Consider the following 19,268-nt stretch of genomic DNA (forward strand, 5'->3'; position numbering starts at 1 on the left):
AACCAAGAACAAAACCTTCGTGGAAATCCAGAATGAGTTTCAGTCCAGAAAGACCCTCAGTGCTGATGGAGCAGGGACAACACAGTTATCCACTTCCATATGAAATATCACTTTTTTGTCACAAAGATTAACAACTGCCTTGAGGATTTATAGTCCACACACGCACAACAAAATATATCACTATTGAAATACTGTAGATGATGGTACCTTGCTTTAACTTCAGACATGTAGGCCCAGAGAGTAGTCATAATACATATTTTTAGTTCACTCACAAATACAGCCTCATACATTAAAAATGACCTTGATGTGTAAAATTTTGGGATGCTCAATGTTGGTTTGTATAACTTGAATTAAGAGTGCGCTATTGAGACTTTTCAATAAAGATCAAATTATGGAAAACATTTCCTAATCAGCAACAACCTTAAAGTTAACATTTTTAACATGCCATTTTTAACATGCCATTTAGGCTGCCTGACATTTCAGTTTTCTGAACTTTCCGTGTGGCATGTGACCTGAAGAACAAAGGATTCACTGAAGTGTGTGTGATGCATGTATTTACAGGGACTGGAAGATTAGAAGTATTGATACTTGCCAAGTATTACTCAAACCGCCCAAATAGTATGAATATATGTATGAAAAAATGCTCAGGTGAAAGAACTAACGTCAATTTTGGAGAGTACAGTTATTTAGTTCACTGTTTATTGTAAAATAGCTCATGTGGCATCCTTGGCACCAACCAAAAACAGAAGAAGTTTGACACAAACTTAACTGCAATATCCTAACATTACCACAACAGCATAAATGTAGTCCACTCTGTCATTGTTGCCTGTTTCAATAGCACCATACTCTTTTTTAATTATCTGTATGAGTGGAGGTAAAACTGCTAGAGAATGTAATGCACAAGCAGGCAAAGGGGCTGTTCTCGATTATAGTAATCCTACTGAGTACATGTTTAATTTTTTGGCTTACATTCCCAACTCTTATAATAGGATTAAATTGAAGCATGTTAACCATGAACAAATTGGGATCCAAACAGATTTATTTATTTTTAAGCAATGTCCATTCCTTGTGTTTCTTGGCCCGAACAAATCTCTTCTGCTTGTTGCCTCTCCTTAGTAGTGGTTTCCTAGCTGCTATTTGACCACGAAGGCCTGGTTCGTCTCTCCTCATAACAGTTGTTCTAGAGATGTGTCTGCTGCTAGATCTCTGTGTGTTATTCATCTGGTCTCTAATCTGAGCTGCTGTTACCTTGCAATTTCTGAGGCTGACTCAGATGAACTTATCCTCAGCAGCAGAGGTGACTCTTGGTCTTCCTTTCCTTGGGCAGACCTCATGTGAGCCAGTTCCGTTTTAGCACTTGATGGTTTTTGCAACTGCACTTGGGGACACATTCAAAGTTTTTGCAATTTTCCGGACTGACTGACTGTCAATTCTTAATCATGGTCAATAATTACTTAGCTGATTGGTTCTTGCCATAATAGTAATTCTAACAGTTGTCCAATGGGGCTGTCAGCTGTGGATCAACCTGACTTCTGCACAATACAACTGATGGTCCCAACTCCATAAATAAGGCAAGAAATTCCACTAATTAACCCTGAGGGCACACCTGTGAAGTGAAAACCATTTCAGGTGACTACCTCATGAAGCTTATTGAGAGAACACCAAGGGTTTGCAGTGCTATCAAAGAAGCAAAGGGTGGCTACTAATTTTTTTTTGTTATATATATATATATATATATATATATATATATATATATACTGTGTATATTTATGGTTATATTATATTACATTACTGGTCTATGGACTATTTACTGACGCATGTATGTACTATTTGGTAAATCTGGTTTGTCTGTAACTGATGTTGTGTATTATCCCAAACTGGTCTCTTTGAGAATAAGCAAGTTTCTGAATAATTACCTGTGTAACTATTTAGGCCTACTACTATTTACTGTTTACTATTAGCACAATGGTTAGCACGGAATTAAAATACCCAAGTAAAACACAAGCCTAACTCAAATCTACAACTGTAATGTATGGTATTTTAATGCACTTTACATTCACTACTGATCATGGCCAATGTACAGTAATTTAATTGACAATTTAAAAGAAACCGGTTTAGCAGACGGAGTTTAAGATACGGATTTTTTTGCCCTGCATACTGCAGTCCAGCAGAGGGCGCTAAGGCATTGTAAGACAGCGAAGGAGAAGAAGAAGAAGAAGAGGAAGGAAAAAGAAGAAGAAGAAAAAGGAGGCTCCTCCCCCTTAACATGGCGTCCTAGAGGAGAGTCCACGCTCGTTTGTTGACATATATTTAGAAAACAAGTTTATGCTGTATTAGTGTACTTACAACTACTACAATTATGTCGAGACTCATTGTTAAAAACCTACCTAATGGGGTAAGTAACCCGCTCGGATTTCAGCAGACATTTTGTTTAATTTCAGTCCAACATCTGTAAATTTAACCTGACTGGATCTTGTGTCCAGATGAAGGAGGAGAGGTTCAAGGCGATGTTTGCTGCCTTCGGCACCGTTACAGACTGCTCTCTGAAGTTTACCAAGGACGGCAAGTTTCGCAAGTTCGGCTTTGTGGGTTTTAAAGAGGAGGAAGATGCAGACAAAGCTCTGAAACATTTCAACAAGAGCTTCGTAGACACATCCAGAGTGACGGTATGGCTTCAGGCACGCTTAAACAAGCGTGTTGTTGGCATTATTGTTGCTTTTCCAGATGTGAGCCCCACGGTTGTCATGTATTCCAGGTGGAGATGTGTAAGGCCTTCGGAGACCCCACTAAGGCAAAAGCCTGGAGCAAACATACCCAGAGCTCAGGCCCGGATAAACCCTCCACTCCTGCTGACACTGACAGCAAAAAGGTACCTGCAGACACAAAATGACGAAGAAACAATAACAATTTCACAGTTACATCTTTACCCAATTTAAATTGTTCCTATGTTACCACCTGGATAGCCACCGTGAAATTTCCTTTGTCGAAAATGATGTAGTTTAGTTCTGCTGCACTGTCACTACTATAAAATGTTTTTTGTTTTTTGTCTCTAGAAAAAGAAAAAGAAAAAGGAAACTGACAGCACACTTGGAAATGTGAGTAAATGTGTCAGTCAGGAACTATGTTTGTCTGCTGTTAAATATTAATTATATAAGATCTGAATGTGGATAGATGGAGCCAATTTCAGGCTGCTTACCAAACATCAGTACTTCTTTGGTACGTGAGTGTTGTGTAAGAGATAGTGTTATAGTATTTTAATTTTTTTTCCTTAAATCATTGCATGTCCGCTTGGCGTGTGTGTCTCAGCTGGAAGAGGACCAGGGATTCAAGGAGTTTTTGTCAGTACATCAGAATCGAAGCCAAGCACAAACATGGGCGAACGACACCGTGCAGCAAACGACTGATCCTGACAGTGGACAGGCAAAGGCTCAGGGCAAGAAGAACCTGACTTCAGATGACTACCTCAACTTTGATTCAGACCAGTCAGAGGATGAGGAAGATGAAGATGAAGGTTGGTAATGCTGGTCCTTTCTAAGTGTAGGTAGATGTAAGCTGTGTCCCAGTGTATTGGGTCTGAATCCTCTGACATCTGGATTTACACTGTGTTGTAGAAAAAATCAAATCTGTCAGTTATCCTTCATGTGTTTTCTCACATGAAGTATACACTTCCCAATATTAGGACTTTCCCCAGTTTGCTACCAGCATTTAAACTTTTCTGACATTTTAGGGCAACTTTCTAGCACTAAATCTGGAACCCAATTGATGGGTATAATATAAAATTAAATGTCCTTAAAAATACAGTACATAGTGAAATAATTACAACCATAGTGTATTTGAATAAGAGAAGTGTGGGGAACTGGTTAGTGTTCTAAATGACAAGCAATAAATACATGTATTACTATGTTACAAATGCTTCACATCACAAGCATTAAAATATACATTATGAATGAAAAAGCCAGGACAGACAAAAGGCTGTTGATTATTGACTGGTCTACATTTTGTTGTTGATTCCAGGTGCCACTAAGGAAGCACTGATGTCTGGAATATCAGATATGGAGTACTTGCGCTCTAAGGTGGCACAGACCGACGACACCATGGAGGAGAGTGGAGAGAAGGATGGTGAACGGGGTGATGATGAAGAGGAGGATTGTGGTCCTGTGCACCACACAGACAGCGCATATGAGAGTGGTGACAGAGAAAACACGTCAAAGACCAAAACGCCAGTTGCCTCTGAGGATAAGAAGGAAGGCAAAGCGAAGAAAACTACCAAACAAGAGGTGACTATTTAAACAAATCTACACATTAAACCTTACTGTTCAATACAGCACTATATGTGTTTTCTGGTTTACACACCCGCGAATGTTTGTTGCAGATGGAGCCGACGACGGAGTTCACAGTGAAGCTGAGAGGAGCCCCTTTTAGTGTGAAAGAGGTGAGTGAACAAGAGCTTCCTGGTTTCAGAAACGCAGTAAAGATATTCCAGTTTATGTATTTCAGTGTCTGCATCTATGACACAAACAATTTTCTGTTACGTCAATAGCAACAAATCCGAGAGTTCATGACGCCGCTGAAGCCTGCAGCAATCAGGATTGGGAAGAATGAGAGTGGAGATAGAACAGGTGCAGTATGTTATTGAAAGCCTTCTTCTTATCATAATGTACGCTGGTAATATATCTTAGGTATAATATCCTGTATGCTACATATGTGGTGGGTAGATAGTTGCCTGTATGTGTCTATGTTGACTGTTTGTGTGTTTCAGGTTATGTATATGTGGATTTGCGCTCTGATGAAGAGGTGGAAAAGGCCTTGAAGAAGAATAAAGACTACATAGGTGAGAATATTAGGTCCCATTCTCATGTCCCTGTGTATTTGAAGACAGTGCCTGCCTGCCTGCTACTTACCTCGTCTCTGTGTTTTCAGGTGGACGTTACATTGAGGTCTTCCGTGTGGATGCCTCTGGAGGTAAGGGCAAGAAAGACAGGAAGGACAAAGAAATTGACCGAAACTTCACCAGGAAGCTGAAGGAGGATGAGGAGGAGGAAGATGTTGCAGAGTCAGGTCGACTCTTCATCAGGAACCTTCCTTACACCTGCACCGAGGAAGAGATCGAAGAGCTATTTGCTAAACACGGTGAATTTATAAAAACATCAACTTTCATAGACATCCAAGTTCACACTTCTTCCCGCTCTTATCCGAGTGATAATAATTTTACAATCTTTACAGGTCCTTTATCTGAGATGCTCTTCCCTATTGACAATCTAACCAAGAAGCCGAAAGGATTCGCTTTCGTAACGTACATGATACCAGAGAATGCTGTGACCGCTCTGGCTCAGCTGGACGGACATATATTTCAGGTATTTGCTCTGCAACTGGTCTTTAAGATAGGTCTTTACATCACATGACCTGTAAGGACTTCTGGATTTAGTAGTACAACTTCATTTTCACACGATGCTGAGGCTGATAAGAAGCATTCACCCTTTTGTGCTTTCAGGGCAGGATGCTTCACCTGCTTCCCTCCACATTGAAGAAAGAAAAAAGCGACTCTGCAGACGCGGGGGGTCCGGGCTCTTCGTCTTACAAGCGGCAAAAAGATGCCAAAAATAAAGCTTCAAGTTCCAGGTAATTATCACTTTTACACTATGCTGCTGTGTTTGTGGTTTCTCTGAATTTACTTGTTTTATTTCAATTTATTTTTAGTAACTCATTTGTCTTATGAATTTAATGTTTCTTTCTAGCTCCCACAACTGGAACTCCCTGTTTCTGGGCACAAGTGCAGTGGCCGATGCCATCGCTGAAAAATACAACACCACAAAAAGCAAAGTCCTGGACCACGTGAGTAACGCTGCATCCTCTTTTTCTACATTAGTGCTCCCAAAAACAAGTTCCTCAACTCCGTCTTTAGTGGGTGCTCAGACCAAATACATTCCCGAATTAAAACATTGCATGGAAAATGCGTAAGGGTACCACTGAGAAGATGAAGTACGCTCCAAGTCCACTTAATCCAGTCTGAGTAACTGATCCTTGAGTTTTAAGGCATTTTCAGAGTACCGCATGCTACGTAGGGATTTTCAATATTGCTCATTATTTGTTTTACTGCTCATCATTGCTGACATGTTTTATCTTCAGAGGTAAACATTAGAAAAATGGGTTTCACATTAAAAAAAGAATCTACCAGGAAAGAATGCCTACTAGCATGTGGCCAAAGTAGGACCTTGTTGAATGATTCATTTTGCCGTGGTTCTCTGCTTTCACACAGCTTTCCCATTCTAAAGAATGAGAGGAAAGTTGTCTGTGTGAATGTTTACTTTTTGAACTGTTGCAGCAAAATCAACATGGGATCATCATGTGCATGTTTAAAGTTTTTTGTACTTCTCTGGTCCTTGCCTTCCGCTGCAGGAGTCAAAGGGAAGTCTTGCAGTGAGGATGGCTCTGGGAGAGACACAGATTGTTCAGGAGACCCGGCAGTTTCTACTAGACAATGGTGTCAGTCTGGATTCCTTTAGTCAGGTATGCTTAACACAGACTCCAGTTTCATTGTTGCTAAATTGTCTGGAAATAGTTTACCTTGGTTAAGATTGTTTCCTCTGCCCTGGTGTACAGGCTGCAGCAGCGAGGAGTACAGCTGTGATCCTGGTGAAAAACCTTCCAGCTGAAGTGACGGCGTCAGAGTTAGAGGAGCTTTTCTCCCCTCATGGCTCTTTGGGCCGAGTGCTGCTGCCGCCCTCAGGCCTCACCGCCATCATCGAGTTCCTAGAGCCAACGGAGGCAAAACGAGCATTCACTCGGCTGGCATACAGCAAGGTGTGTGTATAGCTTCATACCAGCAAAACCTGCATATGCAGCATGTGTTTCAGGTACTTTAAAAGCTTTTATTGTACTGACTGTATCTCTGAAATCCGTAGTTCCACCACATCCCACTGTATTTGGAGTGGGCACCTGTGGGGGTGTTTGTGGCAGCCAAACCAGAACCAGGTTAGATCCCTTTAACACACTCCTAAACATACAATACTATAATAATATGGTATCTAATAATAACAATTGTAGTACTAATTTGAATAACTGAAATATCTTTGATCCGCCCACCAACTTTTAGAAAAAGATGAGGCAACGAAAGAGGAGAAGAAAGATGAAAAAGAACATGAGGAGGAGGAGGAGGAGGAGGAGGAGGAGGAGGAGGAGGAATCTGCTCCTGGTTCAACACTTTTCATTAAAAATCTCAATTTCAGCACGACAAAGGAGAAACTACATGAGGTGGGTTGAATAATAAATGAAATCCTTAGTTACGTTTTGTTACACTGAACACAGGTTTAATCATAGCATGATTTTTTTTTTTTTAATATTGTTTTCTTCATTTGTTGCAGACATTCTCCAAATGTGGCAAGATCACATCCTGCAGCATCTCAGAGAAAAAAGATAAATCAGGTACTAAACTAAAAGTAGGATCTTTCACATACACCAAATGTAACATAACATGTGGCTGGGTTAGCTCACTCGGTAGAGCGGACGCACACATTCTCCTTGATGCAGCGGCCACGGGTTCGACTCCCACCTGCTGCCCTTTGCTGCATGTCATTCTCCCTCTCTTCCCCTTTCATGTCTTCATCTGTCCTGTGCAAAAAAAAGGCCTGAAAGGCATCTGATTTTAACATAACAGTGTATACCCTGGTTTGAAACATTGATTTATAGATTTTCCAAGGTAAATTACATATTTGAACTCATGAGGTAGAATATCGGCTTTCTTGTAGTTTTGCAAGAGCAGTTGTAAATTTTCTTTTTCTCTCTCTCTCTTTTTTTTTTTTTTTTTAACAAACACTTGACAATGTGGGTTTGATTTCCAGGCAGGATGTTGTCCATGGGCTACGGTTTTGTTCAGTATCAGACAGCAGAGGCAGCGCAGAAAGCCCTGAGGCAACTACAGGTACCATCCCCATTTCCTTTTTAAAACTCTCAGTGCTTTTTCTCTACAACCCAGTTCTTGGTAAAGTTGTTTTCTTTGTGTCAATCTTCCATCAGCACTGTACTGTGGATGAACACCAGCTAGAGCTGAAGATTTCTGAGAGAGCCACAAGGTAAGAAGTGCACTCAACGGTTTTTATTTATTGATATTTGTGGTGAAGAATTTAAAAATGGTGGTCCTTTTAATTAGGTTTACAAAGAAGTGTCTAGAATTTTACATCTATATTAAGATATTTTAAAATTACAAGTGTATTAAAAATGAAATGTTATGGAATAAACCAGGACAGTGTAAAATTTGCATGGAAATATCACTTCTTGGTAACTGTGTATTCTTTGAAATGTTGACTGGGATTGTGTGACAGAATTTAGCGTATAGTTTGGCATGTCAACCTCACTTGTGTTGTTACAACTTACTCAGTCTCTTTTTGCCGCTGTGTGCAGGACTACTGAGGGTTCACGCAAGAAGAGGCAAGACGAGAAGAAACAGACAGGAACCAAGATCCTTGTGCGGAACGTCCCCTTTCAGGCCACTGTCAGGGAAATTAGAGAACTCTTCTGGTAACAAACAAAAAACACACACACACACACACACACACACACAAAGTTTGGAGTAAGATCATTTAATATTACTACGATTTATTCTTTCTGTCCTTTCAGTACATTTGGAGAGCTGAAGACAGTCCGTCTTCCAAAGAAAGCAGCTGGTTCAGGGAATCATAGAGGTTTTGGCTTTATTGACTTCATCACTAAACAAGATGCTAAGGTGTGCTTTCAAACATGGATTTAGAAAATCTCTTTTCCTCTAGTGCTACATTAAAGATGGTCATGATTACAACCCCCTGTCTTCTCTATAGAAAGCATTCACTGCATTGTGCCACAGCACCCATCTGTACGGAAGACGCCTTGTGCTGGAGTGGGCTGATGCTGAGGAAACGGTAGAGACATTGAGACGGAAAACAGCCGAACATTTTCATGGTAAATCCACGCACGTTTGGAACAACATGCAGAAGTGAAAGCATCTATGCTGTTTATTAATTTCTTTCTTCCATGTCATTTATCCTCTGTGACAGTGGCCACCAAAAGGAAGCGAAAGGCAGAAGTTATGGAGGGTATTCTGGACACGATGGAAACTGGCGGGGGAGGGGAAGACTGAGTTCACTGAAAACTGTTGTCGAAGCCGTTACACAACTCTGACCATTGCTCCATAACCAGTGCTCACCATGTGGTTTTATGGAACAAAAGTACCTTAGCGGAATGTGCAGAAGGAGCAATTGAATTGATAAAATTAACAGCTGGTCAAAGTTTTGTGGAACTTTAAAAACCTCTGGATTCTTACATTACGCTTGTTTTGTACAGAATTTTGCCTCAAAGCAATATGATTTGACTCTCCGTTTTTATATAAAGTTTTATTTCATGCCTCATGACGTGTTTGTAGTGTCTGACATAATGAGTCTTTTATTTTGAAAATACCACTCTGAGACTATCATATGACTAGTCACCCCCGGTATCATGTGACTTGTTCATGTCAACATGGCGTCCAAGCAAAACAAGACGTGTGCTTTTGGAAGTTTTACGAAGGTTTTAAATGTGTTAGCAGCGGTATCCGCTTTGTGTTTGAGCTGTGCGTCTGTTCGAGCTGAAATACAAACCGCTGTTATTGACAAGCAAACCGGCCAGCTGTCTGTCATTGAGGGATATCGAGAAGATTTTGTGGCTTGGGCAAACTTCACTGATGACATTAAAACCTCAGGGTGAGTTCTCATCTTGCGTCTTTGAACTAGTTAGATAACCTCTTTAGCTTGCGGCTTTTGTTATTGAATGGAGCTGTATATTTGTTATGTAGCCTACAGCTAATGGATAATATAATAGCCGAAACTATTAGCTTAGATATATTAAATGGGTAAGGTCAGGGCTGCAGCTTATTTTCATTATCTTTAATCAATCAATCAATCAATCCATTTTCTGTTATATAATATAACGGAATGGTTTGCCCAACATAAACTCTTCAGATGCTTGTGTTATCTGATCAACCTAACGTACAATAATAGTCAAACATCACACTTTTAAAGCTTTAAACAGAAACTGTTTGTCATTTATGCTCGATAATTGAGCTACACTAATTTAATTGGCTCACTATCAATTGTTGCCGATGTATTTTCTTTTGTATGACTTATTACGCAATCAACTAATCGTTTCAGCTCCAAGTTCTAATTACATTTTTTTGCTCACGCTTTTACACGTAGCATAAAACAGATGTCGGAATTGAAACACATGACAGAGAGATCAATATAGACATGTAGATTTCTGTGAAAATTAAGACCAGCCTAGTAGTAAAACTTAGTAAATTTAAGAAATGGTTAAATGAAAGAAGACAAAGAGAAAAATAAGCAAATCTGATCAGCTGAAAATGTATACCCCTACTCTTAAAACGATAAGAAATACTACATTTTTACCAAGGAAGAAGGTTTAGTCTTTATAGTAACAGTTTAGAAATGACCTGAATAGTTGTTGAAACAGCCTAAGTATGCCTTCTATTGTCTCAGCAACAGTGCATGCCTTTATTCATTAAAGAGTTCAGTTTGATCCCAGACCTACATTCCTTTGAGTCTGGATGCAAAATTTGTTTAATATTTTTGGTTTATTCACATGTGCTCTCTTTTCAGCTGGTCTTTCTTGGAGATCACTACCAGCAGTCAGTACAATGACAGCATCCAGTCTTATGCTGCCGGTGCAGTGGAGGCTGCAGTCACATCTCAGGTCAGCTTCCTTCTACAGGCCTGTTTGTGTTTTCTGCAGTCCGAATGATTTATTCACTTACTATACATTTGACTGAACCTAAAGACTTGATTTATGTTTGTTTTAGCTCATCTATAAGCACTGGATGAACACTCTAATGAATTACTGTGGGCCCTTCTCTTCTGAATCTGGTTATTGCGAGCGCCTTAAGGCTTTCATCACAACCAATCTGCAGTGGGTTCAGGAGCAAATCGAAAAGCAACCTAGTTCACCCTACTGGTACCAGGTAATGAGCGTTTGTTGGGTGAAAAGAAAATCCCTTGCATGGATACAAAAATAAGACGGTTCACAATCGGTTTTTGCTTTTCAGGTGCATCTGGCACTGCTTCAGCTGAAAGGTCTGGAGGACAGCTTCAATGATGAACTATCATTTCCAATAGGCTCGTTCTCCCTAAACCCGCTCGGCTTCCTGTTAGTAGTTATCTCCATTTTGTATTTATTGTTGTATTTATGAGACAGGTTTCTTTAGTTTTTGAGATTATAAACTTTGTTTATTGCTGTTGTCTCCACTGCTACTTTGTTCAACCAGACTTTTCCAAATGGGCGGGGATCTGGAGGACTTGGAATCGGCTCTCAACAAATCCGACCAAATTCGACCGCTTGGATCTGGTTCCTGTTCTGCTCTCATCAAGCTGCTGCCAAACAATAAGGAGCTGCTGGTTTCACACGACACCTGGAACACCTACCAGTCCATGCTGCGCATCATGAAGAAATACATGTTTGCCTTTAGAGTTTCTCCTTCAGGTAGTTTACTGATGCAGTTGTGTCTTCTGTTCATCATTGCTCCTGCTCTAGAGTCCCTCAATATTTACATTAGGAAAATGTGCATTACATTTTGGGAAATGTGCAATTGCTTTTTTAGATTAAAAGATTAATAACACTCAAATTTCTGTACAGTAAATCTTTGAGTAACAGCTAGCAGCTAATTAGCTTAGCTTAGCATAAAGAAAAGAAAACAGGGAAACGGCTAGCCTGGCTCTGTTCAAGAAAATCTTGACCCCTAGGAATCTCAGTCGGTTACCTGGGAAGCTGACGGTGACAACAAAATTCAATAGTCACATGAAATCCCAGTTTACGTTTTTGTAAGGATTAAACCAATGAGCTACAATGTGTTAATTAGTGAGCTTCAGAGTTGTCACTGTTGGACATAGCCAGGCTAGCCGTTTTCCCTTGTTTCCAGTCTTAATGCTAAGCTAAATGGCAACTGGCTCTAGCCTCCCATTTAAAGCCTCCTTTTCAAAAACATCATATGTTTTCAAGTTTGAAGCCCCAGTATTGGTCTGTTAATGTTGTTCTCTATGACGTGAAGACATATTAGACTAACTTTTATGTGCTTGATTTCTTTTCTTCAGGAGAAGCTCTTCTTCCAGGAGGAACTCAGGCGTTCTCCTCTTACCCTGGATCGATCTTCTCTGGAGACGACTTTTATATCCTAAGTAGTGGCTTGGTGAGAACGCTTACTCTACCTGCACTTGGCCTAATAGAGCTGAGTGTTAAGAATAAACCGCAGTATTTAAACGTGTTGTTAATATCTTATACTTTTGGTGACAAATTGGGAAATGCTAAATAGAGTTTCTGTCTTATGTCTCAAGGTTACCTTGGAAACTACCATTGGCAACAGTAACCCTGCTCTCTGGAAGTTTGTTCAGCCCAAAGGAACTGTCATGGAGTGGTTGAGGAACATTGTGGCTAATCGACTGGCTTCTACAGGCAAGGAGTGGGCCGAGATTTTCCGGAAGTACAACAGTGGAACGTGAGTTTTACACAACAGAAAAAAACCAACAATATCACCTCTTTGCCCTAATGAAATCCAGGCTGTGTTGTCTGCTGCTCTTTGCCCTGTGTTCAAAATTCTAATTGATGACAGATTAGATAAGATGTGTGCGTGTTTAGACTGCTATGTGGATCAATATGAGTAAAAGGCCTGGGGACACCAGGCGTCTTTGGTGTGAAATGCTGAATCAGTTAATTTTTCAATTACTTGGATATACATTAAATAAACAGCAGTGAACAATAGTAGGATACAGGTTGTATGCTCAGTTGGGACTGGGTTTGGACTTTGTGTGTGTGTGTTTTGTAGGTACAACAACCAGTGGATGATTGTGGACTATAAACACTTTACTCCAGGGAAGACTGACATTAAAGATGAGCTCTTTTTTGTACTGGAGCAGATTCCGTAAGTCTCAGCACCAGATCCTCAATCAAAACACAAGATTATTTCAGTATTTATATTTATGGCTTCTAAACTTATCACTGAAAAAACATTTTTTTTTAATGCTTTAGGGGACAAGTTGTTTACACTGATAAAACTCAGGAACTGTTGGAGAAAGGGTACTGGGCAAGTTACAACATACCGTAAGTATCCAGTTTGAAAGGTTTATGTTAACATAAACTATAAATTACACGTGTTGTAATTCGGTTTTATGTAAAATTGTAGGTACTACCCGGACATATTCAATGCTAGTGGCTGCAATGAGCTGGTTGAGAAGTTCGGCTCGTGGTTCTCTCTGGATCAGAATCCTCGGGCTCAGATATTTAGGAGAAACCAGACAGCTGTCACAGATGTGGACTCAATGGTCCGCCTTATGAGGTACAAACAAACGTTAACGTTCAATTTTACATTTTTATAGACTAATATCTAAAACTTCATTTTATTTATGAGATGCAGTGTCTCTCCTCAGGTATAACAACTTTAAGGAAGACCCATTGTCAAAGTGTGAAGGCTGTAATCCACCTGCGAATGGAGAGAATGCTATCTCAGCCCGTTCAGACCTGAACCCAGCTAATGGAACATATCCGTTTGGCGCCTTAAGGCAGAGGTCACATGGAGGAACAGACATGAAGGTTTTGATTTTCTCATTTAATTTCTTGCTATCACCCACCTCTCAACCCATATGTTTATCCATCATGCTCCCCAATTATGTTTTGTGTTTGCTCCAAATGAAACTGACTGTAGCACATTAAAGAGGTGTTTGCTAAATCTGATGCATTGTCTGTGTTCCTGTGCAGTTGACCTCCTATGAGATGTTTCGTGACTATGGTATGCTGGCAGTAAACGGACCGACATGGGACCAGGTGCCACCCTTCCAGTGGAGCACCTCCCCTTACAAAGACCTGATACACATGGGCCACCCTGATACTTGGGCGTTCAAGCCTATAAAAGTCATCTGGACTGCTTAATTGTTGTTATGCTGTACATACAAGTGGCATGATCAATGTCAATACTGCTAGCTGTTTGAAGTTTTGACAAAAGGAAATTATTTTTGTGTGTAATTCAGGGCTTATGAACAAAATAGTCATTGATTCTCAGGAGAGTGGCAATAATATTCAGGAAGCATAGCAGTTTTAGAGTAACACGATTTGCAGTTAAAGGCTTTGAATGTGAAGCAATATAAACAACAACTTCACAAACATGTTGTAAAGTGGAAGCTTCTTCTACATTAGATTTATATCTGATTTCATGATGTTTGCTTATGTGAAAATGTAAATTCCATTTGTTTCAATACCGATGGCTTTTTGAGTTATCTGAGGTGTTTACACAGGACTTCCCTATGTCTAAGGGAGAAATCCCTATGTGCAATTTATTGATACGAATTTATGTCACTGTAAATGCAAATGGCTTGATCATGAGAGAATAATTCTGATATGATGCATTGGATGATTTAAAATATTTTCTAAATAAAGTGGGCAGATCGTTGGCTTTCAAAATATAATTTATTCTTTTTCCTAGTCTGCTTCCCTTAAATGTACGTGTGGTTCTGTCAAAATTATGTAAGAAATTTTATATAATAATCTTTAAACTTTACCTAAGTGCTACTTTCTAAACTGTGATGAGAATTGAGTCACAGCCCAAGCATATTGTCGCAAAAACACAACAAACGTAATTTAAGTAATTACTTTATGATTAATTTGAAGTACTTATAAAAAAAAAAATGACGTAAGTATAAAATACCTTTTAAAAGTGTCTGGTACATCCATAGATGCATAAAAGAACCAGCTTTTCAGTCACGTGATCTGCGTCACGGTCGCCGTCATTGCTGCGTACCTATACCTTTAACTGTCTATGCTATCTATGAATGCACTGATCGCTGTCCTGAGAGCATGTGTGTGTGTTTAGAGAATTCGGTTGTGATGCTAACGTTGCGCTTTAACGTAACTTTAAACATTTAAATGTCAAAACCCGGTTCACTTACCGTCAAGAAACTCATAAACGTCAATTATCAAAACTGACGACGTGATCAGAGAAGACTGCTCAAATTCAATGTAAGTTATCATTCGTTAGCAAGTTAGTTAGCCACATAACATTACATTACATTGACAGAAACCTAGCTAACCTTGCTGAACTTGCAAATTGCAGTTTGCTTTCAATGGAGCTGGTTGGCTGGAGACGTGATCTTGTCAACCATATGGTTGGTCAACAAGACTGGCTAATGTATGTTATCAGTCGTCTGGGTCCAAAGTTAGCACCATTTACCAGCTAATTGATGGTAAAATATAAAAGTGTCTGCTAACGTTAGATTTGCTTCACTCACCAGCAAAACAAATCTGGTAACGATGAGTGGCTGGTAAAAGTCGAATATTCACTAGGAATTTGGTTGGTGGACAAAAAAAAGTGGTCTACATTTTGGACCCTGTCAGTCGTACTGAATACATGTGGGTTTCCGCGTCAATAGTTTAGAGGTTCAACGTTAGCCTTGGTTCTGGATATCTAGAAAGTCATAAGGCATATGGCAAGTAAAAGCAGCATCAGTTTGTTTAATGTTAAGAATTTCATTATGCTAAAAAGATGTGCATGCACCTAAATAAATATCTGCATGATCATGTGGGGATTGTTAAATCCTTCTGAATGAAACATCTTTCTTTAGACACTTGACAACGCTGAAGTTGGCTTCCGATGCGGCAGTTAAGGGGAAATTTAAGGGAAACTTTTAGATCACATTGGACCAGGTCCAGATCCAAAACCACTGTACCTAGACTTGTCAAATCTGGGATAAACCGTTTCAGATTTATGAAAATCTTATTCTATTTGTGAAAATGCAATAAAGGGAGATTTTGCTGTTGTTGTTTTTTCAAAAGTAGACCACATTGAACCAGGTCCAGGTCTCTTCAGTAAAATGCAATAAAGGAATAATTCCCTTATAGTAATGTGGCGTATGTGGTCTACATATAAAACAGTAAAATCTCCCTTTTATTGCATTTTCAGATTTGACAAGTCTATGTACAGTGGGTTAGGATCTAGATCTGTGGTCTACAAGTTTCCCTTAAATTTCCCCTTAACTGCAGAAATTGAAGCTGCAAATGTATAAACATTACATGTATAAACACATGTGTTGACCCTGTTCCAACAACGGACCAAAGTTCATAAAACAGACCCAGTAGCACTACCAAAGTGCCTGCATGTGGATAAAAACCTGTGAAAACCAGCTGATTTTTTTTCATTTTTTTTACAGCTTTGCCCAGGTGTAGTTGGAGCCCAATGATGGGTTTCTGGCAGCCGGTGACCAACCTTAGAGATTACGTATCCCAAAATCCTCCAGGGGTTACATTCTTCCTCTGTCTGTTGACTTTGGCTATCTCTTTTATCTGCCTCAGCTCTTACAGCTACACTCACACTCTGCCTAACCCTGACACAGCAAAGGTAAAGACCAACCTAATTTAATTAATTTTGGCAAAATGGAAGTTGTTTGATGTTCTACAGTACAATCTGTTCGATCTTTTTATGAGGGCAAGTTCATGTATGCGAGTAAAACATAATGTTGTGCATGCTGTTTTTGCTGCTGTGCAAATCATATGCATTTTCTTCTTTTAAGGACTGGAACCATCTGCTGTCCTCCTTATCTAAGTTCCAGCTGTGTGTGAAAGCCAATGCAAGTACATCTGAGCTTGTCTCGCCCGTCCCTTCTCCTCTGATGGATAGAAACATTTCAGTTGACTCTACAAAGACTCCTTCTCTCACCATGTTGCGTCTCAAGGTTCCTCTGGCTGTGACTTCCAACTCAAACAGCGGCTTTCCAAAATACCTTGGTTTACAGACTGCCTTGAGAGCCAGTCAATTACATCTTGGCGGTTGGTATTGCAGTGCAATGGTTTTGTGGTAAAATGAAGTAGTGTGTAATCTTATATTCTAACCCACGATCATTTGTTTTACTCCCCAGGCAACGAGATTGTTAATCTGACTGTAGAGGTTTTGTCTGGAAATGATACCTACACCTGCCTCACCATTAATGCCCAAACACACCTCCTGCCCATGAGCCTGTAAGTTCATTCACGCACTAAGGTGTGGGTTTTCTAAACTTTCTTAATTTAAATCCCCACCTACTTAGGTACATAAACGGACTGTCTGTCAACTCATTGACTTTTTTCATGCATATATTGTGTACTTGTAATGAAGACTTCCGCCAGAGTGCCCTGCATCTGAAAACAACATTTCACCCATCCATGTGGAAGCGGGCAACCAGCTGCCTACAGCATCACAGACCTGCTACAGTCTACGCTCCAAGAACGACCCTACACTCACAATCATGTTAACACAGGTACACCATGTCCCGCATGAACAACATAACTTGCTCAGCGGCAATACAGGTACCGTCTTGTCGACCTGTTAGTCATTCTCTACTTTTATTCTTTAGGTGGAGCAGAGCGTGGCGGTGCAACATCTGTTGGAAGTCAGTGTGTGTCTGCTAGGAGTTTGTTTGATAATCTGTGTAGCTGCTAGTCTGACACAGCCAACCCTACGCCGCTACCGTTGGAATGGACTTGATCTACAAAATGTAATAGTCTTATCTTATATTACCATAGCACTTTGTTATTGTATCTCTATAAAGGGTTCTGATTATTCGTTTGATTGAACATCTAGGTAGCTAAATCTAATCTAGATGGTGTCTACACATAGACGGAAACTGCAGATACTGTCTTAACCTAACTGTACTGTTTTACTTTATTTGCAGGAACCCTTGATGGACACCTGAACATTTTTATCTGCTGCTTCCTAAACAAATCAGTTGGAATTGGAGAGAGAAGAGTGATACTACTATTTTAAAGGGGTATCCCACCAATTTGAAAAAAGAAACCGTTTTTCGTGGCATGGGGAATTCTTAATAGTTTATAAAACGGTTGTATGATGTATTCAGTGTCTCTGGATCTGGAACTCTGGTAGTTATCTACGCTTGGGATTGGAGAATATTGAAGATATTATGTAGCATGCAGCAAAGTGAAGATATTTAGATAGATATCTAAATAAATATTTAGATATTATATAATTATTTAGATATCTAAATATCTAAATAAAGATATATCTTCTGCTGCATCCAATCCGAACTTTTTTAAGTTTAACTTTCCCAACTTTATGAAAATAAATACTTAACCAGTGGAGCGTCCCTGTTATACAGGACTGATGTATTATGATAACTAAGTGAGTAACGGTTTGGACAGAGAAGAGTATATTTTTAATAGGAACCCCTTTTTAGCTGGTTATGCCCACACTGATGACTGGTAACACATTCACTCTATAGTCTTTTATATGCAGTGCGTGGCATGTTTACTTCAGTTCCTACATTTCCCAGAATTACTCTCAATAACTTGTGGAAAAGGAACAATGACGTGTTGCATTCACTAGAAGGAGATCTAATTGAGTATTTTTCCAGTCAAAAGCTAAATCTATTTTTTTTTTTTTATTGGGAAAGTCATTTTTGTAATCATGTATTCCTATCAGCTGATGTTATTTCTTTCTAAATGTTACTGGACCAAAGATCTTTGTATTCTAAGCTATTCTATCTATTTTTTTTACAGTCTACGGTTATATTCCTTGCAGAGTAGTAGAAACTTTAAAAAGGGAATGTTGAAGGAACACCCAAAGGCCTCCTCCTAATTTAATTTATCAACAAAAGATATTGTTGAAATGATAAAAAGAAAAGCAATGTAACATCTGCTGCTATGATTAAAAACCATTTGTAATAGTTGTTTAATAACAAGTTAACAGGACACCCTACAATGAAGTGTGTGCATCAAAATGATTAGTGTTATGAACTGCCATCCTTCATGCTCTGAGTAAATGAGTTTCCAGGAGCTCAGACACAGATGACTCTGTTTAAGAAGGCATCCTGTTTTCAAACACTATTTTCCTAGTTTTTTTGAGAATTAAACCTTAAATGGGATAAATAAAAATACTAGGTTTTCATTGTGAATTTGACTGTTATTGCGAATCTGACTGACTTTCATCAAGTGTCTTTTTTTAATTCAATTTTTTTTTAGGTCCTGCCAAGTCAGGGAACGCTATTAATATAAGGTTTGACTTAATGCAAACACACAGTATTATCTTACATTGGTTTTCCTTGGCAACAAGGACCACCAATGGAAGATGGCAATCAAGTTCATGGCTTTACTTTTTCTTTAGAAAGACCAGAACAATTCAAATATACCATCTAGTTTACATTACAGTTTAGCATTTCCAAACAACTGGTTAATTGGATTTATTTGTTTTGTTTGAAGGCATTGGTGACAATGGTTTAGTTCAGTAT

At 39.3% G+C, this 19,268-nt stretch overlaps 3 protein-coding genes across 5 annotated transcripts; all 3 read left to right on the forward strand.

Annotated features, from left to right (window-relative positions):
* Positions 1 to 2,254: 2,254 nt before the first annotated feature.
* Positions 2,255 to 9,380, forward strand: rbm19 (RNA binding motif protein 19). 3 transcript variants are annotated; one of them, XM_034873134.1, is made up of 24 exons: positions 2,255 to 2,395; positions 2,484 to 2,666; positions 2,756 to 2,869; positions 3,054 to 3,095; positions 3,307 to 3,511; positions 4,015 to 4,277; positions 4,373 to 4,432; positions 4,541 to 4,619; positions 4,760 to 4,831; positions 4,921 to 5,130; positions 5,224 to 5,354; positions 5,492 to 5,619; positions 5,736 to 5,832; positions 6,397 to 6,507; positions 6,601 to 6,801; positions 6,903 to 6,972; positions 7,088 to 7,251; positions 7,362 to 7,422; positions 7,839 to 7,918; positions 8,014 to 8,069; positions 8,398 to 8,514; positions 8,614 to 8,719; positions 8,811 to 8,931; positions 9,027 to 9,380. In XM_034873134.1, the coding sequence occupies exons 1-24, from the start codon at positions 2,360 to 2,362 to the stop codon at positions 9,107 to 9,109; spliced, it is 2,790 nt and encodes a 929-aa protein (XP_034729025.1). In that variant the 5' UTR covers positions 2,255 to 2,359; the 3' UTR covers positions 9,110 to 9,380. The 3 variants fall into 3 exon arrangements, with proteins under 3 accessions (XP_034729025.1, XP_034729027.1, XP_034729026.1); XM_034873136.1 differs by having other exon boundaries at positions 3,307 to 3,505; XM_034873135.1 differs by having other exon boundaries at positions 3,060 to 3,095.
* Positions 9,381 to 9,443: 63 nt separating this feature from the next.
* plbd2 (phospholipase B domain containing 2) lies at positions 9,444 to 14,448 on the forward strand. Its single transcript, XM_034873139.1, has 12 exons — positions 9,444 to 9,707; positions 10,620 to 10,713; positions 10,820 to 10,978; positions 11,063 to 11,163; positions 11,282 to 11,496; positions 12,105 to 12,199; positions 12,345 to 12,505; positions 12,833 to 12,928; positions 13,036 to 13,107; positions 13,190 to 13,342; positions 13,434 to 13,596; positions 13,762 to 14,448. The coding sequence occupies exons 1-12, from the start codon at positions 9,487 to 9,489 to the stop codon at positions 13,930 to 13,932; spliced, it is 1,701 nt and encodes a 566-aa protein (XP_034729030.1). The 5' UTR covers positions 9,444 to 9,486; the 3' UTR covers positions 13,933 to 14,448.
* Positions 14,449 to 14,775: 327 nt separating this feature from the next.
* zgc:158398 (uncharacterized protein LOC568894 homolog) lies at positions 14,776 to 17,969 on the forward strand. Its single transcript, XM_034873140.1, has 7 exons — positions 14,776 to 15,015; positions 16,203 to 16,390; positions 16,563 to 16,818; positions 16,908 to 17,007; positions 17,144 to 17,285; positions 17,382 to 17,522; positions 17,700 to 17,969. The coding sequence occupies exons 2-7, from the start codon at positions 16,229 to 16,231 to the stop codon at positions 17,718 to 17,720; spliced, it is 822 nt and encodes a 273-aa protein (XP_034729031.1). The 5' UTR covers positions 14,776 to 15,015; positions 16,203 to 16,228; the 3' UTR covers positions 17,721 to 17,969.
* Positions 17,970 to 19,268: the final 1,299 nt, after the last annotated feature.

This window comes from Etheostoma cragini, chromosome 5 (genome assembly GCF_013103735.1).
Source record: "Etheostoma cragini isolate CJK2018 chromosome 5, CSU_Ecrag_1.0, whole genome shotgun sequence".
NCBI lineage: Eukaryota > Metazoa > Chordata > Actinopteri > Perciformes > Percidae > Etheostoma > Etheostoma cragini.

Bases quoted from the DNA above. Each gene is read 5' to 3' on its own strand.
- rbm19 (XM_034873134.1), top strand. From the start codon at position 2,360: ATGTCGAGACTCATTGTTAAAAACCTACCTAATGGG. The intron at 4,620-4,759 runs GTGCAGTATGTT...TGTGTGTTTCAG, and splicing joins TGAGAGTGGAGATAGAACAG to GTTATGTATATGTGGATTTG. The intron at 8,070-8,397 runs GTAAGAAGTGCA...CGCTGTGTGCAG, and splicing joins ATTTCTGAGAGAGCCACAAG to GACTACTGAGGGTTCACGCA.
- plbd2 (XM_034873139.1), top strand. From the start codon at position 9,487: ATGGCGTCCAAGCAAAACAAGACGTGTGCTTTTGGAAGTTTTACGAAG. The intron at 13,108-13,189 runs GTAAGTATCCAG...GTAAAATTGTAG, and splicing joins TGGGCAAGTTACAACATACC to GTACTACCCGGACATATTCA. The intron at 13,597-13,761 runs GTTTTGATTTTC...GTTCCTGTGCAG, and splicing joins ATGGAGGAACAGACATGAAG to TTGACCTCCTATGAGATGTT.
- zgc:158398 (XM_034873140.1), top strand. From the start codon at position 16,229: ATGATGGGTTTCTGGCAGCCGGTGACCAACCTTAGAGATTACGTATCC. The intron at 17,286-17,381 runs GTACACCATGTC...TTTATTCTTTAG, and splicing joins TCACAATCATGTTAACACAG to GTGGAGCAGAGCGTGGCGGT. The intron at 17,523-17,699 runs GTAATAGTCTTA...CTTTATTTGCAG, and splicing joins ATGGACTTGATCTACAAAAT to GAACCCTTGATGGACACCTG.